General features: G+C 54.0%; 2 protein-coding genes across 2 annotated transcripts; one reads left to right on the top strand and one right to left on the bottom strand.

Annotated features, from left to right (window-relative positions):
- Positions 1-22: 22 nt before the first annotated feature.
- SMTNL1 (smoothelin like 1) lies at positions 23-4,200 on the top strand. Its single transcript, XM_073346773.1, has 8 exons — positions 23-343; positions 695-851; positions 1,053-1,098; positions 1,299-1,466; positions 1,889-1,991; positions 2,489-2,640; positions 3,385-3,580; positions 4,047-4,200. Exons 2-7 carry the CDS (start codon positions 737-739, stop codon positions 3,524-3,526), a joined length of 726 nt encoding a protein of 241 aa, XP_073202874.1. The 5' UTR covers positions 23-343; positions 695-736; the 3' UTR covers positions 3,527-3,580; positions 4,047-4,200.
- A 1,297-nt stretch (positions 4,201-5,497) lies between these two features.
- UBE2L6 (ubiquitin conjugating enzyme E2 L6) lies at positions 5,498-9,863 on the bottom strand. The gene is made up of 4 exons (XM_073346775.1): positions 9,711-9,863; positions 7,127-7,222; positions 6,765-6,951; positions 5,498-6,440 (listed from the first exon to the last, which is right to left on the bottom strand). The coding sequence occupies exons 1-4, from the start codon at positions 9,735-9,737 to the stop codon at positions 6,286-6,288; spliced, it is 465 nt and encodes a 154-aa protein (XP_073202876.1). The 5' UTR covers positions 9,738-9,863; the 3' UTR covers positions 5,498-6,285.
- Positions 9,864-23,650: the final 13,787 nt, after the last annotated feature.

The raw sequence follows: 23,650 nt of genomic DNA, 5'->3' as shown, positions 1-23,650 counted from the left end.
GGAGGGCGGTGAGGCTGGGGGAGCAGAGGATTCTGGGAGCGATGCTAAGGGGGGTGGTGAGACAGGGGGAGCAGGGGATTCTGGGAGTGATGCTAAGGGGGGCGGTGAGACAGGGGGAGCAGAAGATTCTGGGAGCGATGCTAAGGAGGGTAGTGAGGCAGGGGGAGCAGAGGATTCTGGGGCTGGAGCACAGGAGAGGAAAGACAGAGGGCAGGGGGCTGGGGCAGAGGAAAGGGAGGCAGTAGGTGGGTCTAGGCCTGAGCCGCAGGATGGGGCTGGAGGGGCCGAGCCAGAGACGCAAGGGACTGAAGCCGAGGAGGCCAGCAGTGCCGTGGCCAGAGAGGTGAGTGTCCCCCTGGGTCAGATGGGGTAATGGGAGGGAGGAGGGAAACCCCCACACACACACCTCCCCACAGGGCCAGCTTGCCCAGAAGGTGCTGCGGGTGCCCATGTTCCCTCCCTGATGCTGTGGGGGCACAAGCATGCCCAGGCCATTGCAGGGAGCGGCCCAGGGCTCGGGATGGGCTGTGGGACTCAGCCCCAGTGGTAACCCCCAGGGGAGGTGGGTTCAAATCTCACCTGGGGGGGAGGGGGGGCAGGGAGGCCATGCGGGGGAGGACAGGAGCTGGGGCCAGCAGCAGGGGTCTGGGATTTGGGAGGCAGGGGCCTGTTAAAGGGCTTTGTTCCCTCCCAGGGGCATGGTGGGAGCACCTCAGAGGAGCCGCTGTCCCCAGAGATGGGGGGCGAGGAGGAGGCGTGGGGTGAGCCTGCACCCAGCTCCCCCGACGAGGGGCTGGCCAGCCCCACAGGGGACGCTGCCTTTGGGAAGGAGACTGGGGCCCCCCAGCCGGGTAAGGCCAATTGAATCGGGGAATGAGGGTGGGGGAAGAATACAGGGAGGGGACACCCCCTCACCATAGCCCCGCACAGCCCCCAGTCCCTCCTCCCACTCACACAGGGTCACCCCCCCCAGCACAGCCCCCCAATCTCAGATACCCAGTTGAGCTTGTGGTGACTGTTTTTAACATCAAAACTTCGTAAATTCCTTTCAGGAGGCACCTCCCAAGGCCGAGAAGCCACTCCAGGTGGCAGCACCAGGTGAGAACACCCACAGGGGTCCCCAATACCAGGATAAGGGACTCCTACCCCCAGCACAGTGCCCCCTAGTACCAGGCAGGGAGGTGGAGGCATACAGCCAAGGATGAGGAGAGCCTGCCTCCCCCCTCCCCCGCCCACCACAACATACCACCCCCTCTCTTCCTGGCCCGTTCTCTGATCCGCTTCCCACCTCTTCGCAGCACTGGAGGGACAGCCCACCAGGACAGTGCGCAGAGCCCTGCACCTGAAGGAGCTGCGCCCCCCAAGGAGAAGCCAAAGAGACCAGCGCTGGATCGGAGGGAGCTGACCCGACCCCGCCTGGCACCCAGGGCCCAGTCCCGCAAGGCCCTTGTGGAGAAATTTGGGGGGTGCGCAATCCCATATTAACCTCCCCCAGGGGCTACGAATGAGCTGGCCTACACACGAGAGGGCGGAGCTTGGAGGAAAGGCCCTGGTCGGTCAACCAATGGAGAGTGCCCAGTGCCATTAAAGAGAAACACGCCAAGAGAGGGTGTAGGGAGGGGCACCTAGTCACTTGTGGAACTCACAGCCACTGGACATTAGGGGCAAAGTGCTCGGGGCAGCTCTTGTGGCACCAAGGGTACCATGGGGGTTAACCCCTTCAGCTCCTGACCCACGCAGGCTCAGGGGCTGGTGGGACAGGGAGGAACGGCCGAGGGATGCGGGAGGGAGGGGACCTGGCCAGTCACTGCCCTAGCTCTGGGGCTCTGCAGCAGAATGCGCATTGTCCCTTCTCTCTGTGACACTGGCCCCTCCATCCCCCCTGCAGGGCAGCCAGCGGCCCTGCCCCCAACATCAAGAAGACTGGAGGTGCCAATGCCATCAAGAACATGCTGCTGGAGTGGTGTCGTGCCAAGACGCGTGGCTATGAGGTGAGAGGCTGGCAAGGGTGAGGTAGGTGCCTTCATGGGCGTGACTAGACCTGGCCCCGGCGGGAAAGATGGCAAGGGAAGGCAGCTGGGATAGCCCCTGGGAAGCATTGGGGTAGGTGGCTGGCCCAAGGGGTACAGCATGGGGGGTTCTACCATCCCCAGGTAAGCAGCTCTGCCCCAAGGCCCTGGGTCACCAGTGCTGACTACAACACGGAGAGGAGGAAAAGCAGGAGACCGCCTGCTGCACCAGGCAGGCCTCTGCCACGCTGGACACAGCGCTGCCACCCATCCACTGTGGAGATGGCCAGAGAACATAGCTGCCAGCTTTCTGCCCCAGCCTCTCTTCCTAGTGCATGGGAGGGGTGGGCAGCCCACAGGATCGGGCACCCCCAGACCCTGCAGTGTCCGCAAAGAGACGAGGTGGGAAGCCCACCCAGTGCTAGTGGGGCTGACTGGCTCTCCCTCTCTGTGTCCCTACTCTACTGCCCGGCTGCCAGCATGTGGACATCCAGAACTTCTCCTCCAGCTGGAGTAGTGGCTTGGCCTTCTGTGCCCTCATCCACAAGTTCTTCCCTGATGCCTTCGACTACACGGCCCTCGACCCAGCCAACCGCAGGGAGAACTTTGCCCTGGCTTTTGCCACTGCTGAGTGAGTGCACCCTACACCTCACCCCCCCCCCCCCATGGCCAGGGTAGCCAGCCCCACCCAGGGAAGGGCCCCTGCCACCCATCTGACATGGGGCTTGGAGGCAGAGTAGGAATCTGCAGTTGCCCAGTAGGGGTGCTGTGACACCAGAGATGGGGAGGAGCCTGCACTGCCCAGCCCCACCCTCCCCAGCAGCGGGCGTTGGGTGTAGCACCCCACCCTATGTCAGCTGGTGTAGGAGGCCCTGCCGGGTACTGCATCCAATAATTGAGGCTGTTAGCTAATTAGCGGTACTCCCTCTGCAGCTTGGCCACCCTGTGGCTCCTGGTAGCTCTGCCCTCTCCCCTAACCAACTCCCTGAGGCCAGAGCACAATGACCCTGACAGTGTGGGCCCAGCCAAATGCAATCAGGGCAGGGCATGACCCTGCTGGGACGGGGCTGGAAGCAGCTCCAGGGATGCACCCTCCAGCCTGGACTGGACACTGAGCCCTTCCCTAGGGCACCAGCTCCGCGGTCCCTTCCCATCCCCTGTCACAACAGGCACATCCCGGGCCACTTCCCCTTTGCCCACTGGCATCAAACACTGCCTGGTTTGCAGAGGGGCCATGGCTCAGGGTATGGGGTCTTTGGCCAGAGAGGTCAGTGGGACAGCCATGCTCAGGGGACACACAGAGCAAACCAAGGGCGCCGAGCCGAGTGGCCGAGGGCAGCACTGCTGTGCTGACCCCTTGCCTCTTGCCCCACAGGCAGCATGCTGACTGCGCCCCACTGCTGGAGGTGGAGGACATGGTGCGCATGAGCTTCCCGGATTCCAAGTGTGTCTACACCTACATCCAGGAGTTGTACCGCAGCCTTGTGGACAAGGGGCTGGTGAAGACCAAGAAATAGGTGGAGGGGGAAAGCAGCCGGCTGGGGAAGCAAAGATAGCGCCCGGTGGCATAGGTGAGGAGGGGCTACCCAGACATCCAGCCTGGCACAGGGGGGCATGGGTGAGGAACTGCAGGGGGTGCTACCCTCCCTCTCACTGCCCACATGGGAGCGAGGGGCTCCCCGGTGCCTGGACATCACCTCCCCTCAGAGGGGCAAATCAGGCTAGGTATGGGGGGGTGGGGTGCTGTGCCAACCCCAGCAGTCCAACCCCACCAGGACACCACTATGGGGTGTATGTGTTCTTCCTGCAGGCCCATGCAGGATGGGGCACCTCTCCCAGCCCATGGAGTCCTTGGCTGAGGATGCCCCAGCTGGTGGGAGAGAGAGTGAGCTTCCAACAGGTGCCACCAACGCCTCACTGGGGTGTGTGGTAGCTGGCAGGGACCCCTCCAAGGCAGAGTTCCTGAAACAAGGCCCCCGTCAGGCATTCTCCTCGGGCATTTGACCCCCACAATACCTGCTCCCACTCTCCCAACAGGTCTGTCCTGGAGCTCTCCTCAAATGTGGCATCTCTTCCACTGGTAACCCTCCACAGCCATCTCCTGCCTGCCCCCTTCCCAGTGCTGCAGGAGCCCCCGGCTCAAGCGTGCACGAGAGACCCTGGCAGATCCAGTAAAGCAGAACTGCTCCAAGCTCAGGCAGACCCGGGCAGTTTCTTGTGGTTCGCTCGGGTAGGTCAAGGGCTCCATCAGCGTGGGCCACATTCCTTGGCCAGGGCACGACAGCTGTGGCTGGGGCTGCAGCCCAGTCAGGAGCGATGCTCATCAGCAACAGGAAGTCACCTCTGCCCCCTGCCAACGCCAGATGAGCACATTTCACCAATAGGGCTGGGGCCAGCGCCCCTCATGGATCCCAGCTGGCAGCAGGTGTCTGGAATGTGTCTTTGGCTGACTGCAGTAGGGCTAGTTCTCCTGGCACTCCCAGGGTCCATTAGAACCAAGCGCCCCACAGGAGCTGCCTGGCTCCAAGTGACAGTGAACCAGGGCTGCCTTCCTGCTGGTGCCAGTGTGACACCCAGCTGGGTACCAATGATCTTCCAAGCTCTGAAGGGCCTTGTCCAAGTGCAGGCTTCTACTCTGGGCCTTGGCTCAGCTCTGCCAAATCGCACAGCAGATGCTCAGCAGAGGGCCTGGAAGTCTCATGCTTGTGCACAGACCCCTGCTCCCTTCCAGCCCATAACTACAGGCCCCATAGCTCTGTGCTGCCCTCTGGTGACAGAGTCTTGTTAGTGCTAGGTTGTGGATGGTCCAGACTGATGACAGCACCAACAGCAGCCACTTCTCCCAGCTCCAGGGCACGAGGCAGCAGCTGCTCAAGGGACATCAGAGATGGCCCTGGCCTCTGGAGGTGCAGGTCAGGGTGCTGAGGTGACCTGCATTTAGGACAATGTGGAGGAGTGGACCGTACCAAGGGAGGAGAGAGAGGGGTAGGGTGTGATCACCCGCCTGTGGGATTTTTAATGGGCACAAGCAGCCAAAGACCTCAGTTTTATGTCCCCTGGGGATGCAACCCCCCCCCATGCGCTGTCCGGAGCGGCCCTATAGGATCACACACATGGCATTGGCAGCTCTCAGCTGGGCAACTTCATGGTCTGAACCTCAAGCCAGCTCATGGTAACTGGGGAGGGACGGGCTGGGGAAAGCTGACTAGGAACAGCACCCAGCTCCATGGGAACATGCTGGCCCAGGGAGCTGGGACAGGACTCAAAGCCCTTCCCCTCCAGTGCGAAGCGGAGATCAGAATGATTCATCCTCAGGGCATCTGCTCCAATCCCACCTCAAAGGGGGAGGGTGGAAGTGGCTGGGGCAGGAACAGCAGGAAAGAGGAAGAGTCTAGAGATAGTCCAAGGTCCCCAGAGATTGGCCCCACACCAGGTTGGGGCAGGAAAGGCAGCTGCCTGGGAAATCATCCAAGGGGGGGATCTGCACATGGGAGTGGAGGGATCACGGTCCATTTTTATTGACCAGAAAAAGGAAGTTATTTCACACACACAACCCCCCACCAACAAAGGGTCTATTTTAAAAAAAACATTTCTCATCACACTATTCCAACCCAGAATCACCCTCCAGCCTGACACCCGCCCCCCACGCAGCCCCAGTTACCTGCCCAGCTGCAGGGCTCCTGGGGGGAATTCCTTCCCCCCCCATCGCTCCCTGTCTGCATAGGCTGGGTGCAGGGAAGGCATTTGGGGCCGCTCTCCCCACCCCCCCCCCTCCCCTCCAGTCTTTGCAGCTGAGGTTTTAAAGTGCCAGGCGACAAACCAAAATAAGATCAACAAAGGAAGTGGGGTTCGTGGCATAAAGCTCAGTGCCCAGGGAGCAGCCTTTGGCCCGGCCACTCCTGGCAGGCCTGGGGGCCACCCAGTGAAGACAGGGTGAGCAAAGGAGTCAATCAATGAAGGGAAGGGGAAAGCCCACGCACCCAACTTCAAAACCCCCTGGGGCTTCAGTGCCCCCTCACAGTTGAAGGGCTCCTACAAGTGACAACAGTGCTACCGTGAGGTGCTGGGTCCCCCCTTAGTCTGGGCAGAGGTGGGGCACATGCCCCAGAATTCCATGGGGTGCATCGCCATGACAGCATGCAATGGTGGGAGAGGCCATTTTGGCCCCACCCACCCACTAGATTTCACCCACTAAGTGCATAGGCACCACCCCTGCCTGGGACAGCGAGTCTTCCCCACCAGGAGTCGGCAGCAGGGTGCCAGAGCAGGAGCAGGGTCACTCGCAGGGCCGCTTCTCGCTGAATTTGCGGGTGTGATCCTCGGCGTTGCGCAGGAACCTCTTGTAGTCACGGGTGAACTCCTCGGCCAGGTCAGCGCGCAGCGGGTGGCCCGGCTCAGGCTCGTTCACCAGCGCAATCAGAGCCTGGATCACTGCACAGAGGGGCAGGGAGGGGGTGAGCATGGCATGGAGTGGGGCAGGGTGTGCCTGCTCCCACACACTGGCCCCGGCCCCCCAGACACCCCATACAGTAGCAGCCTCACCCACCCACGCTGCCGGCACCACCAACTGCCCCACAGGATACCAGCCTCGCCCACCTGCACTGGTCCTGGCACATAAACTGCCCCAGCCCACCATCCTCACTCACCCCTACAGCCACATCACTGCCACCCTTGTAACCCCCCAGACTCCACAGGCCCAGCGCTTCTGGGCACTGGCTCCCTGGAGGCATGTACATGTGGCAGGGGGGCATGTACCTTGATCCGTCTTGGTGGCGGGTTTCCAGTTCTCAGCACTGATGATGGGCAGGCAGACCTGCCCCTTCTCGTCCACATTGGGGTGGTAGATTTTAGTTTTGAAGGTGACCTTGGGGGGCTTGAAGGGGTACTCAGCTGGGAAGCTGATCTCGATTCGGAAAGCACCTTTGTTGTACGGAGGATTGTCCTGGTCATAGGGCAGGAGAGAGAGGGCAGAAAGCTACAGAGCCAGCAAACACTGATCCCTGGGAAGAACTGGGGGCTTGCCCCATCTGCCTTGGGCAGCACAGATCCCTCTGGGGCAAGCAGCCTGTGCTGAATCCCCGCCCCCACCCCTCTAATCTCCCAGTCCCCACACTCACCGGCACCAGGAGCCCTTTCCACAGGAGAACATTGGTGTCGTCCACCTCAATGTCCTTCAAGCAACGGGACCCAGACCTCTTCAAGTCATCCAGCTCCTGCAGTGGGAGAGAGCCGAGTCATCAGGGACCACACCCCACCCCCACCTCAGAACTGCCCCCCAATTGGCCCAGCCTTCTGCTCCCTAAAATTGCCACCCCAAAAGGCCTCAGACTCCCACTTCCCCATCTGCCCCCATGTAGCAGCACAAATCAAACCACCAGTGGCACCAATTCAGATCTTTTTGAGGGGAAGGGAGGGGTGAATTCCAGTTCCTGACACACATACACACCAGGAACCTGGTCTAGTCCCCACTTGTCACCCCCTCCACTGGATAAATTTATAAGTGCATTTGTATGACAAGGCTGCTTGTGATGGCAAGGACTGGGTTCAGCAGCACTGGGGCTCAGTTCCAGTTTATGTCTTGTGTTCCCGATGCTCATGCTTCAGGATTTCAGCCACAGCCACCCACAAGAGTAAGGAAGGGATTTCCCATCTCTCAACATACTCTGGAAGAGTTTTTTTCTCTCCTTTGAAGCATCAGGGATGGCCACAGCTGGAGATGGGATATTGGGCGGTCAGGCATCTACCATTCTCTCTCAGAGGTGCTTGGCAGGCTGGATCCTGCTCACATGCTCAGGGTGTAACTCAGGTGTGGGGAACTTCCGGCCCGCAGCAAGTCTCCACACTGCAGGCCAGAAGCCCCGAGCCTCAGCACGCCCCTGCGGGGCTGAAACCGTGAGCTTGCCCCGCTGCAGGGGAGAGGATCGCCAGGCTCTTAGAAGTCCGGCTGGCTCTGCGCAACAACCGGAAGCATGCCCCTGTGGCCCCTAGGCACAGGGGTGATCAGGGAAGCTCCCCGTGCTGCCCACGTGCCCAGCACTGACTCCGCAGCTCCCATTGTCCAGGAACCACAGCCAACGGGAACCACCGCCTTTGGATGGAAGGGCAGCTGGGCCAAATCCGACTGGTACTGTGACCCTATGTGCCAGGTTGCAACGTCACTCACTGAAACGTGACCTGGCCACTCTCCCGTGAGGACAGAGGGACAACCGGGGCAAATCTGAGCACTGCTGAGACCCTGGCAGCCAAAGCGACGCTCCGGCAGCAGCTGTACTGATTTGGTATGGGACCACTGCTTAAAAGTGGTTGGCCATGGCACTCCCTGGCTCTGGGAAGTATGGAGCATTGAGCAAACGCAAACACCCTGGGGCGGTGTTCACCCATCCCGTAAAGGCCACACAACTGGGACGGCTGCGAGCCACCCTCTCTCGCCCATAGTCTCCCCACACCAGGGCTGCAGCAACCAAGAGCTGGACTGAGCTCTGCCCAGGCACATTTCTCAGAAACTCATTGAAGGGGGAGGGGGGGTGCGGGAGACAAACTCACTTCCTGCTCCCAAAGGCAAACAAACAGAGCCTCCTGCTGCGAGCAACCCAGCTGCTCACCTCCCCCTAGTGGGGCATCCCAACTCCCAGGGACTGGAGGGAGCCTTGGGTTACCCAGTCCCCCCACCTCACCCTACTCTAGGGCTCCCCTCCCCATGCCCCTGAGAAACATCACTCCAGAGAAGAGAGTCCACTCCCTCAGCTCAGCCCGCACCCCCTGAGGCTCCCCATTCATCCTCACCCTGCGCTTTTGGTTTCCAAGAAACCAGAAACCAGCCAGGGACTTTCCGAGGCAGCAGCCATAGAAAGTGAAAGCACCTGCCTGGTCCTGACACTTACTTTTAGACATGCCTCCTAAAATTAAATGCCTCCTTTCCTCCTGCTTCATCCTCACTTCGACCTGAACCACCCCGCCCTCCCCTCCCCCACAGCTCCCCCTCCATGGCAATCTGGCCTGGATCCTTTATAAAGCTGGCACCACCAGGGTCAGCATGGTGCATTTGTCCGAAGTTGGCCAGGACACAAAGGGTGAACTTCTGTGTCAGCCCCCATCACCTCGCCCTAAGGGGGTCCAGAGCCCTACTTTTTTCTGTAGGTCACTCCAGCCACCCCACCAGCGTGATTTTGATACATTACGAGTCATTTTTTTCAATCTGGGTTTTATTCCCGTCTGGTCATGGGGTTGGGCAGCCAGATGCTGATCAGAGCTGGAGACAACCGCCCAACCCCCTTGCACAGGGGTCACAGCTTCACCTTTGATCCGGCTCCAGGCACATGACAAGCAAAGGGCAGGGGCAGGTGTGACGGGATGGGGGGGTGGAGGGAGAGACACAGGAAGGGGTTAACCTCATTGCAGGGGGCCTTTGGAGCCGCAATGGGACCGGGAGCCACAACAGAGACCTGGGGTGGGTCCAGCACCCCCCTGGCTAGCCACGGGCACCCAAACAAAAGTGAAAGTAATGCAAAGCTCCCACCGCAGCCTTACCTTGTGTCCCACAACCACCCCGCACCCGGCCTCTCCCCAGCCCCCCAACTCACCCGGCCCGGTCCCGCCATCATCCTCAGCCCCCCCGCACGCCCCGCCCCGCCCTCCCCCCGGGCCGGTGCCATCAGCCCGCGGGGGGCTGCGAGGGCCAGAGACCCGGCCCGGCCACCGCACCTTGCCCACTCTCCTGCTCGCCGCCATCTTCCCAGCCCGAGCCCAGCCCGGCCGGCTCAGCGCGGAGCAGCGACTCTGCGGGGCGGTGGCGAGAGAGGAGCCGCCCCCGCGGCCGCGCACCACCGCCCTCCCCCTTCCCGCCCCCCGACCAGGGCGAGGGGCGGGGCCAGAACGCTCCCTCTCCCCCGCCTCCTCAGGGATCACAGAGATAGGGTGTGGAGGGGCTAGAACTCCCCCACAAGGATCATAGAGAGGGGCTGGGGGCTAGAGTGCCCCCAGGCCTTCTCCGTAGGGCTGCCAACGTTCCAGTGTCACGAAACCGAACACTCTAGCCCCGCCCCTTCCCTGCCCCCCGCTCATTACATTCCCCTCCCTCCCTTTCACTGGGTGGGCAGGGGGTTGGGGTGCGGGAGGGGGTGAGGGCTCCGGCTGGGGGGGCCGGCTCTGGGGTGGGGCCAGAAATGAGGGGTTCAGGGTGCAGGAGGGGCTCCAGGCTGGGGCAGGGAGTTGAGATGCGGGAGGGGGTCTGGGCTCTGGGGTGGGGCTGGAGATGAGGGGTGCAAGAGGGGGCTCCCAGCTGGGGGGTGGCGCCTAGGGATTCAGAGTGCAGGAGGGGTTGAGGCAGGGGTTGGGGTGCAGGAGGGGATACAGGCTGTGGGTGTGGGCTCTGGGATGGAGCCAAGGATGAGGGGTTTGGGGTGCAGGAGGGAGCTCCAGGCTGTGGGGTGGGGCCGAGGGATTCAGAGTGCGGGAGGGGGCTGCAGGTTGAGGCAGGGGGTTGGGATGCAGGAGGGGATACAGGATTCAGGCGGGATCTGGGATGGGGCTAGGGATGAGGGGTTTGGGGTGCAGGAGTGTGCTCCAGATTTGAGGGAGGGCTCAGAGTTGGGGCAGGGGGTTGGAGCACGGGCTTACCTTGAGCAGCTCTCGGTCAATGGTGCAGCGGGAGGGGGGCTAAGGCAGACTGCCTGCCTGTCCTGGCACCGTGCTGCATGCGCCCTGGAAGCAGCCACCAGGGCCGGGTCCTAGGTGGGGAGAGGGGGCAGGAGGCTCCATGCACTGCTCTTGCCCACAGAAACCGTCTTCCCCAGCTCCCATTGGCTGGTTCCTGGCCAATGGGAGTTCAGAGCAGGTGCTTGGGGCAGGGGCAGTGGATGGAGCCCCGTGACCCCCGCACCTAGGACCCAGACCTCCTGGCCACTTCTGGGCACAGCATGGTGCCAGCCAGGACAGGTAGGGACTAGTCTGCCTTAGTGCCACAGCTCCACCGACCAGACTTTTAACGGCCCGGTTGGTGGTGCTTACCAGGGCCGCCAGGGTCCCTTTTTGACCGGGTGTTCTAGTCAAAAACCGGACACCTGGTCACCCTAGTTTCACTGGGAGTCTCCCGGAATCGTGCTCAATCTCCCGGAGGCTACTGAAGCCAAACCAGGAGATTTTAGGCCACTAATGGTCTGGCAACTCAGTGGGGCTAAAGCAGGCTCCCTGCCTGCTCTGGCCCTGCGCTGTTCCTGGAAGCAACTGGCACATCCCTGTGGCCCTGGGGAGGGGCAGGGGGTCTCCACACACTGCCCCCCCCCCCCCGAGCACCGACTCCGCAGCTCCCACTGGGGCCTTTAGGAGCTACCAGAATAGAAATAATGTACAACGGTGGAAAGTGAAGCCAAGAAGAAATGGGCTGTGTAGCAGAGGTTAGCTGGGGAGCCAGCAAGTGAAGGAGTTTATTGTAAGACATGTTGGTGGTGTAAGGATAAGGCCTTTGTCTGCAGCCAGATTAAAAGAGCAGCCAAGCAGCAGCCATTAGCTGAGAAGCAGAAAGTCACATCCTCACATTTCATCTAAATTACATTAAAACAATGTAATATCAGGCTGTTAAGAAGGAGACCCTGTCCTAATGGCCCCCACTATCACCAGGTAAAGAAACAGATCTTAAGATGGTTAACGAAAACTTAGTTTGATATCATTCTGTCTGTCAAGAAATCACTTACAAATAGTTATGGTTGTGAAATCCTCATTTTTTTATTGTTTTGTCATTATGGTCCTCACTTGCCTATTGTTTATCTGTATGAAGAACAGGAGTACTTGTGGCACCTAAGAGACTAACAAATTTATTAGAGTGTAAGCTTTCGTGGTCTACAGCCCACTTCATCAGATGCATAGCATGGAACATATAGTAAGAAGATATATATATATATATACATACAGAGAAGGTGGAAGTTGCCATACAAACTGTAAGAGGCTAATTAATTAAGATGAGCTATTATCAGCAGGAGAAAAAGACTTTTGTGGTGATAATCAAGATGGCCCATTTAGACAGTTGACAAGAAGGTGTGAGGATACTTAACTTAGGGAAATAGATTCAATAACTGTAATGACCCAGCCACTCCCAGTCTATATTTAAACCCAAGTTAATGGTATCTAGTTTGCACATACTAACCCACAGAATCCTTCCTACCAACACTACAAAAAGAAGGATTCTGCGTGGACTCCTCCTGAAGGTCGAAACAACAGACTGGACTTCTACATAGATTGCTCCCGTCGACGTGCATGGGCTGAAATTGTGGAAAAGCAGCATCACTTGCCCCATAATCGCAGCTGTACTGAACACAACGCCATCAACGTCTCAGGAACAACTCTGACATCATAATCAAAAAGGCTAACAAAGGAGGTGCTGTCATCATCATGAATAAGTTGGAATATGAACAAGAGGCTGCTAGACAGCTCTTGAAGGGTATGTCTACACTACGAAATTAGGTTGAATTTATAGAAGTCAATTTTTTAGAAATTGCTTTTATATATCGATTGTGTGTGTCCCCACACAAAATGCTCTAAGTGTATTAAGTGCATTAACCCGGTGGAGTGCTTCCACAGTACCGAGGCTAGCATCGACTTCCGGAGCGTTGCACTGTGGGTAGCTATCCCACAGTTCCCGCAGTCTCCACTGCCCATTGGAATTCTGGGTTGAGATCCCAATGCCTAATGGGGCAAAAATATTGTTGCGGGTGGCTCTGAGTACATGTCGTCAGGCCCCCCACTCCATGAAAGCAATGGCAGACAATCGTTTCGCACCCTTTTTCCTGGGTTACCTGTGCAGACACCATACCACGGCAAGCAAGGAGCCTGCTCAGCTCACTGTCACCGTATGTCTCCTGGGTGCTGGCAGACGCAGTACTGCATTGCTACACAGCAGCAGCTCATTGCCTTGTGACAGCGGACGGTGCAATAGGACTGATAACCATCGTCATCATGTCCAAGGTGCTCATGGCCGCCTCAGTAAGGTCAGTCAGGAGTGCCTGGGGAGACATGGGCGCAGGGATTGAAATAGGAGTGACTCGAGCAGGTCATTCTTTTTAGTCCTGCCGACAGTCGTATTGCACCGTCTTCTGGTGAACAGCCAGGAGATGAGGATGGCTAGCAGTCCTACTGCACCGTTTGCTGTCAGCCAAAGATGTAAAAGACAGATGGAGTGGATCAAAACAAGAAATAGACCAGATTTGTTTTATGTTCATTTGCTCCCCCCTCCCTCCCTCCATGAAATCAACGGCCAACAGTCATTTCGGTGAGGTCTGTCAGGGGCACCTTGAAAAGTTTAATGGAGATTCAGTCCTGCCTGGAATAGTGGCAGGAGGGATAGCTCCGTGAGTTGAGCATTGGCCTGCTAAACCCAGAGTTTTGAGTTCAGTCCTTGGGGGGGGGCCATTCTGTGTGACAGTTGTTTCTGTTTCTCCTTGATGTAAAGTCACCCCCTTTGTTGATTTTAATTCCCTGTAAGCCATGTTGTCAGTCATCCCTCCCTCCATCAGAGCAATGGCAGACAATCGTTCCGCGCCTTTTTTCCATGCAGACGCCATACCACGGCAAGCATGGAGCCCGCTCAGATCACTTTGGCAGTTAGGAGCACATTAAACACCACGCACATTATTCAGCAGTATATGCAGCACCAGAACCTGCCAAAGCGAAACCGGGCGCGTAGGCAACATCAGCACAGTGACAAGAGTGTTGAGGACATGGACACAGACTTCTCTCAAAGCACGGGCCCTGGCAATGTGGGCATCATGGTGCTAATGGGGCAGGTTCATGTGGTGGAATGCCAATTCTGGGCCTGGAAAACAAGCACATAGTGGTGGGACTACATAGTGTTGCAGGTCTGGGACGATTCCCAGTGACTGCGAAACTTTCGCATGCGTAAGGGCACTTTCGTGGAACTTTGTAACTTGCTTTCCCCTACCCTGAAGCACAAGAATACCAAGATGAGAGCAGCCCTCACAGTTGAGAAGCGAGTGGCAATAGCCCTGTGGAAGTTTGCAATGCCAGACAGCTACCGGTCAGTCGGGAATCAATTTGGAGTGGGCAAAACTATTGTGGGGGCTGCTGTGATGCAAGTAGCCAACACAATCAAAGATCTGCTGATATCAAGGGTAGTGACTCTGGGAAATGTGCAGGTCATAGTGGATGGCTTTGCTGCAATGGGATTCCCTAACTGTGGTGGGGCCAAAGATGGAACCCATATCCCTATCTTGGCACCGGAGCACCAAGCTGGCGAGTACATAAACTGCCTGGTGTACTTTTCAATAGTGCTGCAAGCACTGGTGGATCACAAGGGACGTTTCACCAACATCAACGTGGGATGGCCGGGAAAGGTACATGATGCTCGCATCTTCAAGAACTCTGGTCTGTTTCAAAAGCTGCAGGAAGTGACTTTATTCCCAGACCAGAAAATAACCATTGGGGATGTTGAAATGCCTATAGTTATCCTTGGGGATGCAGCCTACCCCTTAATGCCATGGCTCATGAAGCCATACACAGGCACCCTGGACAGTAGTAAGGAGCCGTTCAACTACAGGCTGAGCAAGTGCAGAATGGTAGTAGAATGTGCATTCGGACATTTAAAAGCGCGCTGGCGCAGTTTACTCTCTCACTTAGACCTCAGCGAAACCAATATTCCCATTGTTATTAGAATCATAGAATCATAGAATATCAGGGTTGGAAGGGACCCCAGAAGGTCATCTAGTCCAACCCCCTGCTTGAAGTAGGACCAATTCCCAGTTAAATCATCCCAGCCAGGGCTTTGTCAAGCCTGACCTTAAAAACCTCTAAGGAAGGAGATTCTACCACCTCCCTAGGTAACGCATTCCAGTGTTTCACCACCCTCTTAGTGAAAAAGTTTTTCCTAATATCCAATCTAAACCTCCCCCACTGCAACTTGAGACCATTACTCCTCGTTCTGTCATCTGCTACCATTGAGAACAGTCTAGAGCCATCCTCTTTGGAACCCCCTTTCAGGTAGTTGAAAGCAGCTATCAAATCCCCCCTCATTCTTCTCTTCTGCAGGCTAAACAATCCCAGCTCCCTCAGCCTCTCCTCATAACTCATGTGTTCCAGTCCCCTAATCATTTTTGTTGCCCTTCCCTGGACTCTCTCCAATTTATCCACATCCTTCTTGAAGTGTGGGGCCCAAAACTGGACACAGTACTCCAGATGAGGCCTCACCAATGTCGAATAGAGGGGAACGATCACGTCCCTCGATCTGCTCGCTATGCCCCTACTTATACATCCCAAAATGCCATTGGCCTTCTTGGCAACAAGGGCACACTGCTGACTCATATCCAGCTTCTCGTCCACTGTCACCCCTAGGTCCTTTTCCGCAGAACTGCTGCCTAGCCATTTGGTCCCTAGTCTGTAGCTGTGCATTATTACTGTTTGTTGTGCACTCCACAATATTTGTGAGAGTAAGGGGGAGACGTTTATGGTGGGGTGGGAGGTTGAAGCAAATCGCCTGGCTGCTGGTTACACACAGCCAGACACCAGGGCGGTTAGAAGAGGACAGGAGGGTGCGGTGCACATCAGAGAAACTTTGAAAACCAGTTTCATAACTGGACAGGCTATGGTGTGAAAGTTCTGTTTGTTTCTCCTTGATGAAACCCCCCGCCCCTTGGTTCACTCTACTTCCCTTTAAGCTAACTACCCTCCCCTCCCCACTTCGATCACCACTTGCAGAGGCAATAAAGTCATTGTTGCTTTACATTCATGCATTCTTTATTAATTCATCACACAAATAGGGGGATAACTGCCAAGGTAGCCTGGGAGGGGTGGTGGAGGAGGGAAGCACCGGGTGGTTGGTGGAGGAGGGAAGGACAAGGCCACACAGCACTTTAAAACTTTAAAAATTATTGAATGCCAGCCTTCTGTTGCTTGGGCAATCCTCTGGGGTGGAGTGGCTGGGTGGCCGGAGGCCCCCTCACCGCATTCTTGGGTGTCTGGGTGTGGAGGGTATGGAACTTGGGGAGGAGGATGGTTGGTTACACAGGGGCTGTAGCGATGGTTTATGCTCCAGCTGCCTTTCCTCAGCTCAACCATATGCTGGAGCAAATTAGTTTGATCCTCCAGCAGCCTCAGCATTGAATCCTGCCTCCTCTCATGACGCTGCTGACACCTTTCAGCTTCAGCCCTCTCTTCAGCCCGCCACCTCTCCTCGCGTTTATTTTGTGCTTTCCTGCACTCTGACATTGTCTGCCTCCACACATTCGTCTGTGCTCTGTCAGTGTGGGAGGACAGCATGAGCTCAGAGAACATTTCATCGCAAGTGCATTTTTTTCACCTTCTAATCTTCACTAGCCTCTGGGAAGGAGAAGATCCTGTGATCCTTGAAACACATGCAGCTGGTGGAGAAAAAGAATGCGACAGTGGTATTTAAAAAGACACATTTTATAGAACAATGGGTACACTCTTTCACGGTAAACCTTGCTGTTAACATTACATACATAGCACATGTGCTTTCGTTACAAGGTCGCAATTTGCCTCCCCCACCGCTTGGCTAATCCCTTCCCCCTCCCTCCTCTCCCCACCGCGTGGCTAACAGCAGGAACATTTCTGTTCAGCCACAGGCAAACAGCCCAGCAGAAACTTGTGGCGAATGGGGGAAGTCCCAGATGACTGGAAAAAGGCTAATGTAGTGCCAATCTTTAAAAAAGGGAAGAAGGAGGATCCTGGGAACTACAGGCCAGTCAGCCTCACCTCAGTCCCCGGAAAAATCATGGAGCAGGTCCTCAAGGAATCAATCCTGAAGCACCTACATGAGAGGAAAGTGATCAGGAACAGTCAGCATGGATTCACCAAGGGAAGGTCATGCCTGACTAATCTAATCGCCTTCTATGATGAGATTACTGGTCCTGTGGATGAAGGGAAAGCAGTGGATGTATTGTTTCTTGACTTTAGCAAAGCTTTTGACACGGTCTCCCACAGTATTCTTGTCAGCAAGTTAAAGAAGTATGGGCTGGATGAATGCACTATAAGGTGGGTAGAAAGTTGGCTAGATTGTCGGGCTCAATGGGTAGTGATCAATGGCTCCATGTCTAGTTGGCAGCCGGTGTCAAGTGGAGTGCCCCAGGGGTCGGTCCTGGGGCCGGTTTTGTTCAATATCTTCATAAATGATCTGGAGGATGGTGTGGATTGCACTCTCAGCAAATTTGCAGATGATACTAAACTGGGAGGAGTGGTAGATACGCTGGAGGGCAGGGATAGGATACAGAGGAACCTAGACAAATTTGGAGGATTGGGCCAAAAGAAATCTGATGAGGTTCAATAAGGATAAGTGCAGGGTCCTCCACTTAGGACGGAAGAACCCAATGCACAGCTACAGACTAGGGACTGAATGGCTAGGCAGCAGTTCTGCGGAAAAGGACCTAGGGGTGACAGTGGACAAGAAGCTGGATATGAGTCAGCAGTGTGCCCTTGTTGCCAAGAAGGCCAATGGCATTTTGGGATGTATAAGTAGGGGCATAGCGAGCAGATCGAGGGACGTGATCATTCCCCTCTATTCGACATTGGTGAGGCCTCATCTGGAGTACTGTGTCCAGTTTTGGGCCCCACACTACAAGAAGGATGTGGATAAATTGGAGAGAGTCCAGCGAAGGGCAACAAAACTTATTAGGGGTCTGGAACACATGACTTATGAGGAGAGGCTGAGGGAACTGGGATTGTTTAGTCTGCAGAAGAGAAGAATGAGGGGGGATTTGATAGCTGCTTTCAACTACCTGAGAGGTGGTTCCAGAGAGGATGGTTCTAGACTATTCTCAGTGGTAGAAGAGAACAGGACAAGGAGTAATGGTCTCAAGTTGCAGTGGGGGAGGTTCAGGTTGGATATTAGGAAAAACTTTTTCACTAGGAGGGTGGTGAAACACTGGAATGCGTTACCTAGGGAGGTGGTAGAATCTCCTTCCTGAGAAGTTTTTAAGGTCAGGCTTGACAAAGCCCTGGCTGGGATGAGTTAATTGGGGATTGGTCCTGCTTTGGGCAGGGGGTTGGACTAGATGACCTCCTGAGGTCCCTTCCAACCCTGATATTCTATGATTCTATGAATGGGAACCTCTGAATGTCCCCTTAAGAAAAGCACACTATTTCAACCGGGTGACCATGAATGATATCACTCTCCTGATATCCTAATGATATCACAGAGAGATAAAGAACGGATGTTGTTTGAACGCCAGCAAACATACACTGCAATGCTTTGTTCTGCAATGATTCCCGACTACATGCTACTGGCCTGGTGTGGTAAAGTGTCCTACCATGGTGGACAGAATAAGGCTGCCCTCCCCAGAAACCTTTTGCAAAGGCTTTGGGAGTACATCCAGGAGACCTTTATGGAGATGTCCCTGGAGGATTTCCGCTCCATCCCCAGATACGTTAACAGACTTTTCCAATAGTTGTACTGGCCGTGAATGCCACTGCAAATTAGTCATTAAACACGCTTGCTTTTAAACCATGTATACTGTTGAAAAAGGTACACTCACCAGAGGTCTCTTCTCTGCCTGGCGGGTCCAGGAGGCAGCCTTGGGTGGGTTTGGGGGGTACTGGCTCTAGGTCCAGCGTGAGAAACAGTTCCTGGCTGTCGGGAAAATCAGTTTCTCCGCTTGCTTGCTGTGAGCTATCTACAACCTCGTCATCATTATCTTCCTCGTCCCCAAAACCTGCTTCTGTGTTGCCTCCATCTCCATTGAAGGAGTCAAACAACACGGTTGGGATAGTGGTGGCTGAACCCCCTAAAATGGCATGCAGCTCATCATAGAAGCGGCATGTTTGGAGCTCTGACCCAGAGCGGCCATTTGCCTCTCTGGTTTTCTGATAGGCTTGCCTCAGCTCCTTAAGTTTCACGCGGCACTGCTTCGGGTCCCTGTTATGGCCTCTGTTCTTCATGCCCTGGGAGATTTTGACAAATGTTTTGGCATTTCGAAACTGGAACGGAGTTCTGGTAGCACGGATTCCTCTCTGTCAAGGTTCCTTCCCCACTCTGAACTCTCGGGTACAGATGTGGGGACCTGCATGAAAACCTCCTAAGCTTATTTTTACCAGCTTAGATTAAAACTTCCCCAAAGTACAAACTATTTTACCTTTTGCCCTTGGACTTTATTGCTGCCACCACCAAGCATCTAACAGATATATAACCGGGAAAGAGCCCGCTTAGAAACATCTTTCCCCCCAAAATCCTCCCCAAACCCTACACCCCCTTTCCTGGGGAAGGCTTGATAAAAATCCTCACCAATTTGCATAGGTGAACACAGACCCAAACCCTTGGATCTTAAGAACAATGAAAAAGTAATCAGGTTCTTAAAAGAACAATTTTAATAGAAGAAAAAGTAAAAGAATCACCTCTGTAAAATCAGGATGGTAAATACCTTACAGGGTAATTAGATTCAAAACACAGAGAATCCCTCTAGGCAAAACCTTAAGTTACAAAAAGACACAAAAGCAGGAATATCCATTCCATTCAGCACAGCTTATTTTCTCAGCCATTTAAATAAACAGAATCTAACGCATATCTAGCTAGATTACTTACTAAGTTCTAAGACTCCATTCCTTTCTGTTCCCGGCAAAAGCATCACACAGACAGAGAGAGCCTTTGTTTCTCCCCCGCTACAGCTTTTGAAAGTCTCCTCATTGGTCATTTTGGTCAGGTGCCAGCGAGGTTATCCTAGCTTCTTAACCCTTTACAGATGAAAGGGTTTTTCCTCTGGCCAGGAGAGATTTTAAAGGTGTTTATCCTTCCCTTTATATTTTTGACAGTCTCCCCATACAGTGATCAGATCCCATACCTCCCGTTCGGTCCATGCTGGAGCTCTTTTGCGATTCTGGGACTCCATCATGGTCACCTTTGCTGATGAGCGCTGCACTCACCTGCAGCTTGCCACACTGGCCAAACAGGAAATGAGATTCAAAAGTTTGTGGGCCTTTTCCTGTCTACCTGGCCAGTGCATCTGAGTTGAGAATGCTGTCCAGAGAAGTCACAATGGGGCACTCTGGGATAGCTCCCGGAGGCCAATACCATCAAATTGCATCCACACTACCCCAAATTCGACCCAGCAAGGCCGATTTCAGCACTAATCCCCTTGTCGGAGGTGGAGTAAAGAAATCGATTTTAAGAGCTCTTTACGTGGAAAAAAAGAGCTTCATCATGTGGACAGGTGCAGGGTTAAATCGATTTAACGCTGCTAAATTTGACCTCAACTCCTAGTGTAGACCAGGGCTAACTACATATTCTACAGGCCATTATCCTCTGATCCCACTGAGGATTACCAAAAGAAACTACACCATCTGCTCAAGAAACTCCCTGAAAAAGCACAGGAACAGATCTCTGCAGACACATGTCTAGAACCCCGACCAGGGGTATTCTATTTGTTACTCAAGATCCATGACGCCCCATCATCTAAGGCATTGGCACCCTAGCAGCAGGATTGTCTGGCTATGTGGTCTCTCTCCTCAGGCCCTACTCCCAGCTATCTTCGAGACACCACTGACTTCCTGAGGAAACTACAATCCATCAGTGATCTTCCGGAAAACACCATCCTGGCCACTATGGATGTAGAAGCCCTCTACACCAACATTCCACACAAAGATGGACTACAAGCTATCAGGAACAGTATCCCTGATAATGTCATGGCAAACCTGGTGGCTGACCTTTGTGACTTTGTCCTCACCCACACTTATTTCACATTGGGGACAATATATACCTTCAAGTCAGCAGCACTGCTATGGGTACCCACATGGCCCCACAGTATGCCAGCATTTTTATGGCTAACTTAGAACAATGCTTCCTTAACTCTCTTCCCCTAACGCCCCTACTCTACTTGCGCTACATTGATGACATCTTCATCATCTGGACCCATGGAAAAGAAGCCCTTGAGGAATTCCACCATGATTTCAACAATTTCCATCCCACCATCAACCTTAGCCTAGACCAATCCACACAAACGGTCCATTTCCTGGACACTACTGTGCTAATAAGCGATGGTCACATAAACACCACCCTATACTGGAAACCTACTGACTGCTATACTTACTTACATGCCTTCAGCTTCCATCCAGGACACACCACACGATCCATTGTCTACAGCCAAGCTCTATGGTACAACCACATTTGCTCCAATCCCTCAGACAGAGACAAACACCTACAAGATCTCTATCAAGCATTCTTAAAACTACAATACCCACCTGCTGAAGTGAAAAAACAGATTGACAGAGCCAGAAGAGTACCCAAAAGTCACCTACTACAGGACAGGCCCAACAAAGAAAATAACAGAATGCTACTAGCCGTCACCTTCAGCCCCCAACTAAAATCTCTCCAGCACATCATCAAGGATCTACAACCTATCCTGAAGGATGACCCATCACTCTCACAGATCTTGGGAGACAGACCAGTCTCGCTTACAGACAGCCCCCCAACCTGAAGCAAATACTCACCAGCAACCACACACCACACAACAAAAACACTAACCCAGGAACCTATCCTTGCAACAAAGCCCAATGCCAAGTCTGTCCACATATTTATTCAAGTGACACCATCATAGGACCTAATCATATTAGCCACACCATCAGGGGCTTGTTCACCTGCACATCTACCAATGTGATAGATGCCATCATGTGCCAGGAATGCCCCTCTGCCATGTACATTGGCCAAACTGGACAGTCTATACGCAAAAGAATAAATGGACACAAATCTGACATCAGGAATCATAACATTCAAAAACCGGTAGGAGAACACTTCAACCTCTCTGGCCACTCAGTAAAAGATTTAAGGGTGGCAATTTTGCAACAGAAAATCTTCAAAAACATACTCCAACGAGAAACTGCTGAGCTTGTGTTAGGGGCTTATTCCTTCACCCACTTACTTCCCTGGTCCTTCTCGCATGAACAGAGAGCAACAATACCTGAAGTCCAAAGGTGCAAACAATTCAATGTTTATTGGGGTGAACTTCCAGCAAGCATAAATTCAGTTTCCTTCCTTAGTGTCCCCCTTCCCAGCTCTGACACCACAGAGCCTTACCTGTGTCCCTGTTCCCATTCCACCACTTAGCAAAACATGATTCCAATTTTCCCATCCCCATTCCCTGATCCCATTCCCTCCCTTTCTTCCTGATTGACTGCAGACTATACAGTAAAACTTAAGTTCTGCTTAGCTATACCTTAACCAATCATTTTCCTGAAATTTAACTAGCCAATCCTAACATATTGTAACATGATTATTTAACCAATTATATCCCACCACCGTAATTAGTTTACACCCAGCAAACTTAATTATACAGCAGACAGAAACAATCACAGAACCAGACAGAGATTATGCAAATAAACAATAGCAAAGTGGGAACTATAATGACAAAACAATACAGAAGTGAGGATTTCACATCCCAGCTATTGATTAGTGAGTTCTTGCCAGACAGGATGCTATTGAACTAAGTTTCCTTTTACATGGAATCACAGAATATCAGGGTTGGAAGGGACCTCAGGAGGTCATCTAGTGCAACCCCCTGCTCAAAGCAGGACCAATCCCCAACTAAATCATCCCAGCCAGGGCTTTGTCAAGCCTGACCTTAAAAACCTCTAAGGAAGGAGATTCCACCACCTCCCGACGTAACCCATCCCAGTGCTTCACCACCCTCCTAGTGAAAAGTTTTTCCTAATATCCAACCTAAATCGCCCCCACTGCAACTTGAGACCATTACTCCTTGTTCTGTCATCAGCTACCACTGAGAACAATCTAGATCCATCCTCTTTGGAACCCCCTTTCAGGTAGTTGAAAGCAGCTATCAAATCCCCCCTCATTCTTCTCTTCTGCAGACTAAACAATCCCAGTTCCCTCAGCCTCTCCTCATAAGTCATGTGTTCCAGTCCCTTAATCATTTTTGTTGCCCTCCGCTGGACTCTTTCCAATTTTTCCACATCCTTCTTGTAGTGTGGGACCCAAAACTGGACACAGTACTCCAGATGAGGCCTCACCAATGTCGAATAGAGGGGAACAATCACGTCCCTCGATCTGCTGTCAATGCCCCTACTTATACATCCCAAAATGCCATTAGCCTTCTTGGCAACAAGGACACACGGTTGACTCATATCCAGCTTCTCGTCCACTGTAACCCCTAGGTCCTTTTCTGCAGAACTGGTGCCTAGCCATTCGGTCCATAGTCTGTAGCGGTGCATGGGATTCTTCTGTCGTAAGTGCAGGACTGTGCACTTGTCCTTGTTGAACCTCATCAGATTTCTTTTGGCCCAATCCTCTAATCTGTCTAGGTCCCTCTGTAACCTATCCCTGCCCTCCAGCATATCTACCTCTCTTCCCAGTTTAGTGTCATCTGCAAACTTACTGGGGGTGCAATTCACACCATCCTCCAGATCATTTATGAAGATATTGAATAAAACCAGCCCCAGGATGAACCCGTGGGGCACTCCACTTCATACCAGATGCCAACTAGACATGGAGCCATTGATCACTACCCGTTGAGCCCGACAATCTAGCCAACTTTCTATCCACCTTATAGTCCATTCATCCAGACCATACTTCTTTAACTTGCTGACAAGAATACTGTGGGAGACCATGTCAAAAGCTTTGCTCAAGTCAAGGAACAACACGTCCACTGCTTTCCCCTCATCCACAGAGCCAGTTATCTCGTCAC

This window comes from Lepidochelys kempii, chromosome 6 (assembly GCF_965140265.1).
Source record: "Lepidochelys kempii isolate rLepKem1 chromosome 6, rLepKem1.hap2, whole genome shotgun sequence".
NCBI lineage: Eukaryota > Metazoa > Chordata > Testudines > Cheloniidae > Lepidochelys > Lepidochelys kempii.
Note: the sequence above shows the minus strand (reverse complement) of the source record. Positions and strands in the feature narration are given on the sequence as shown.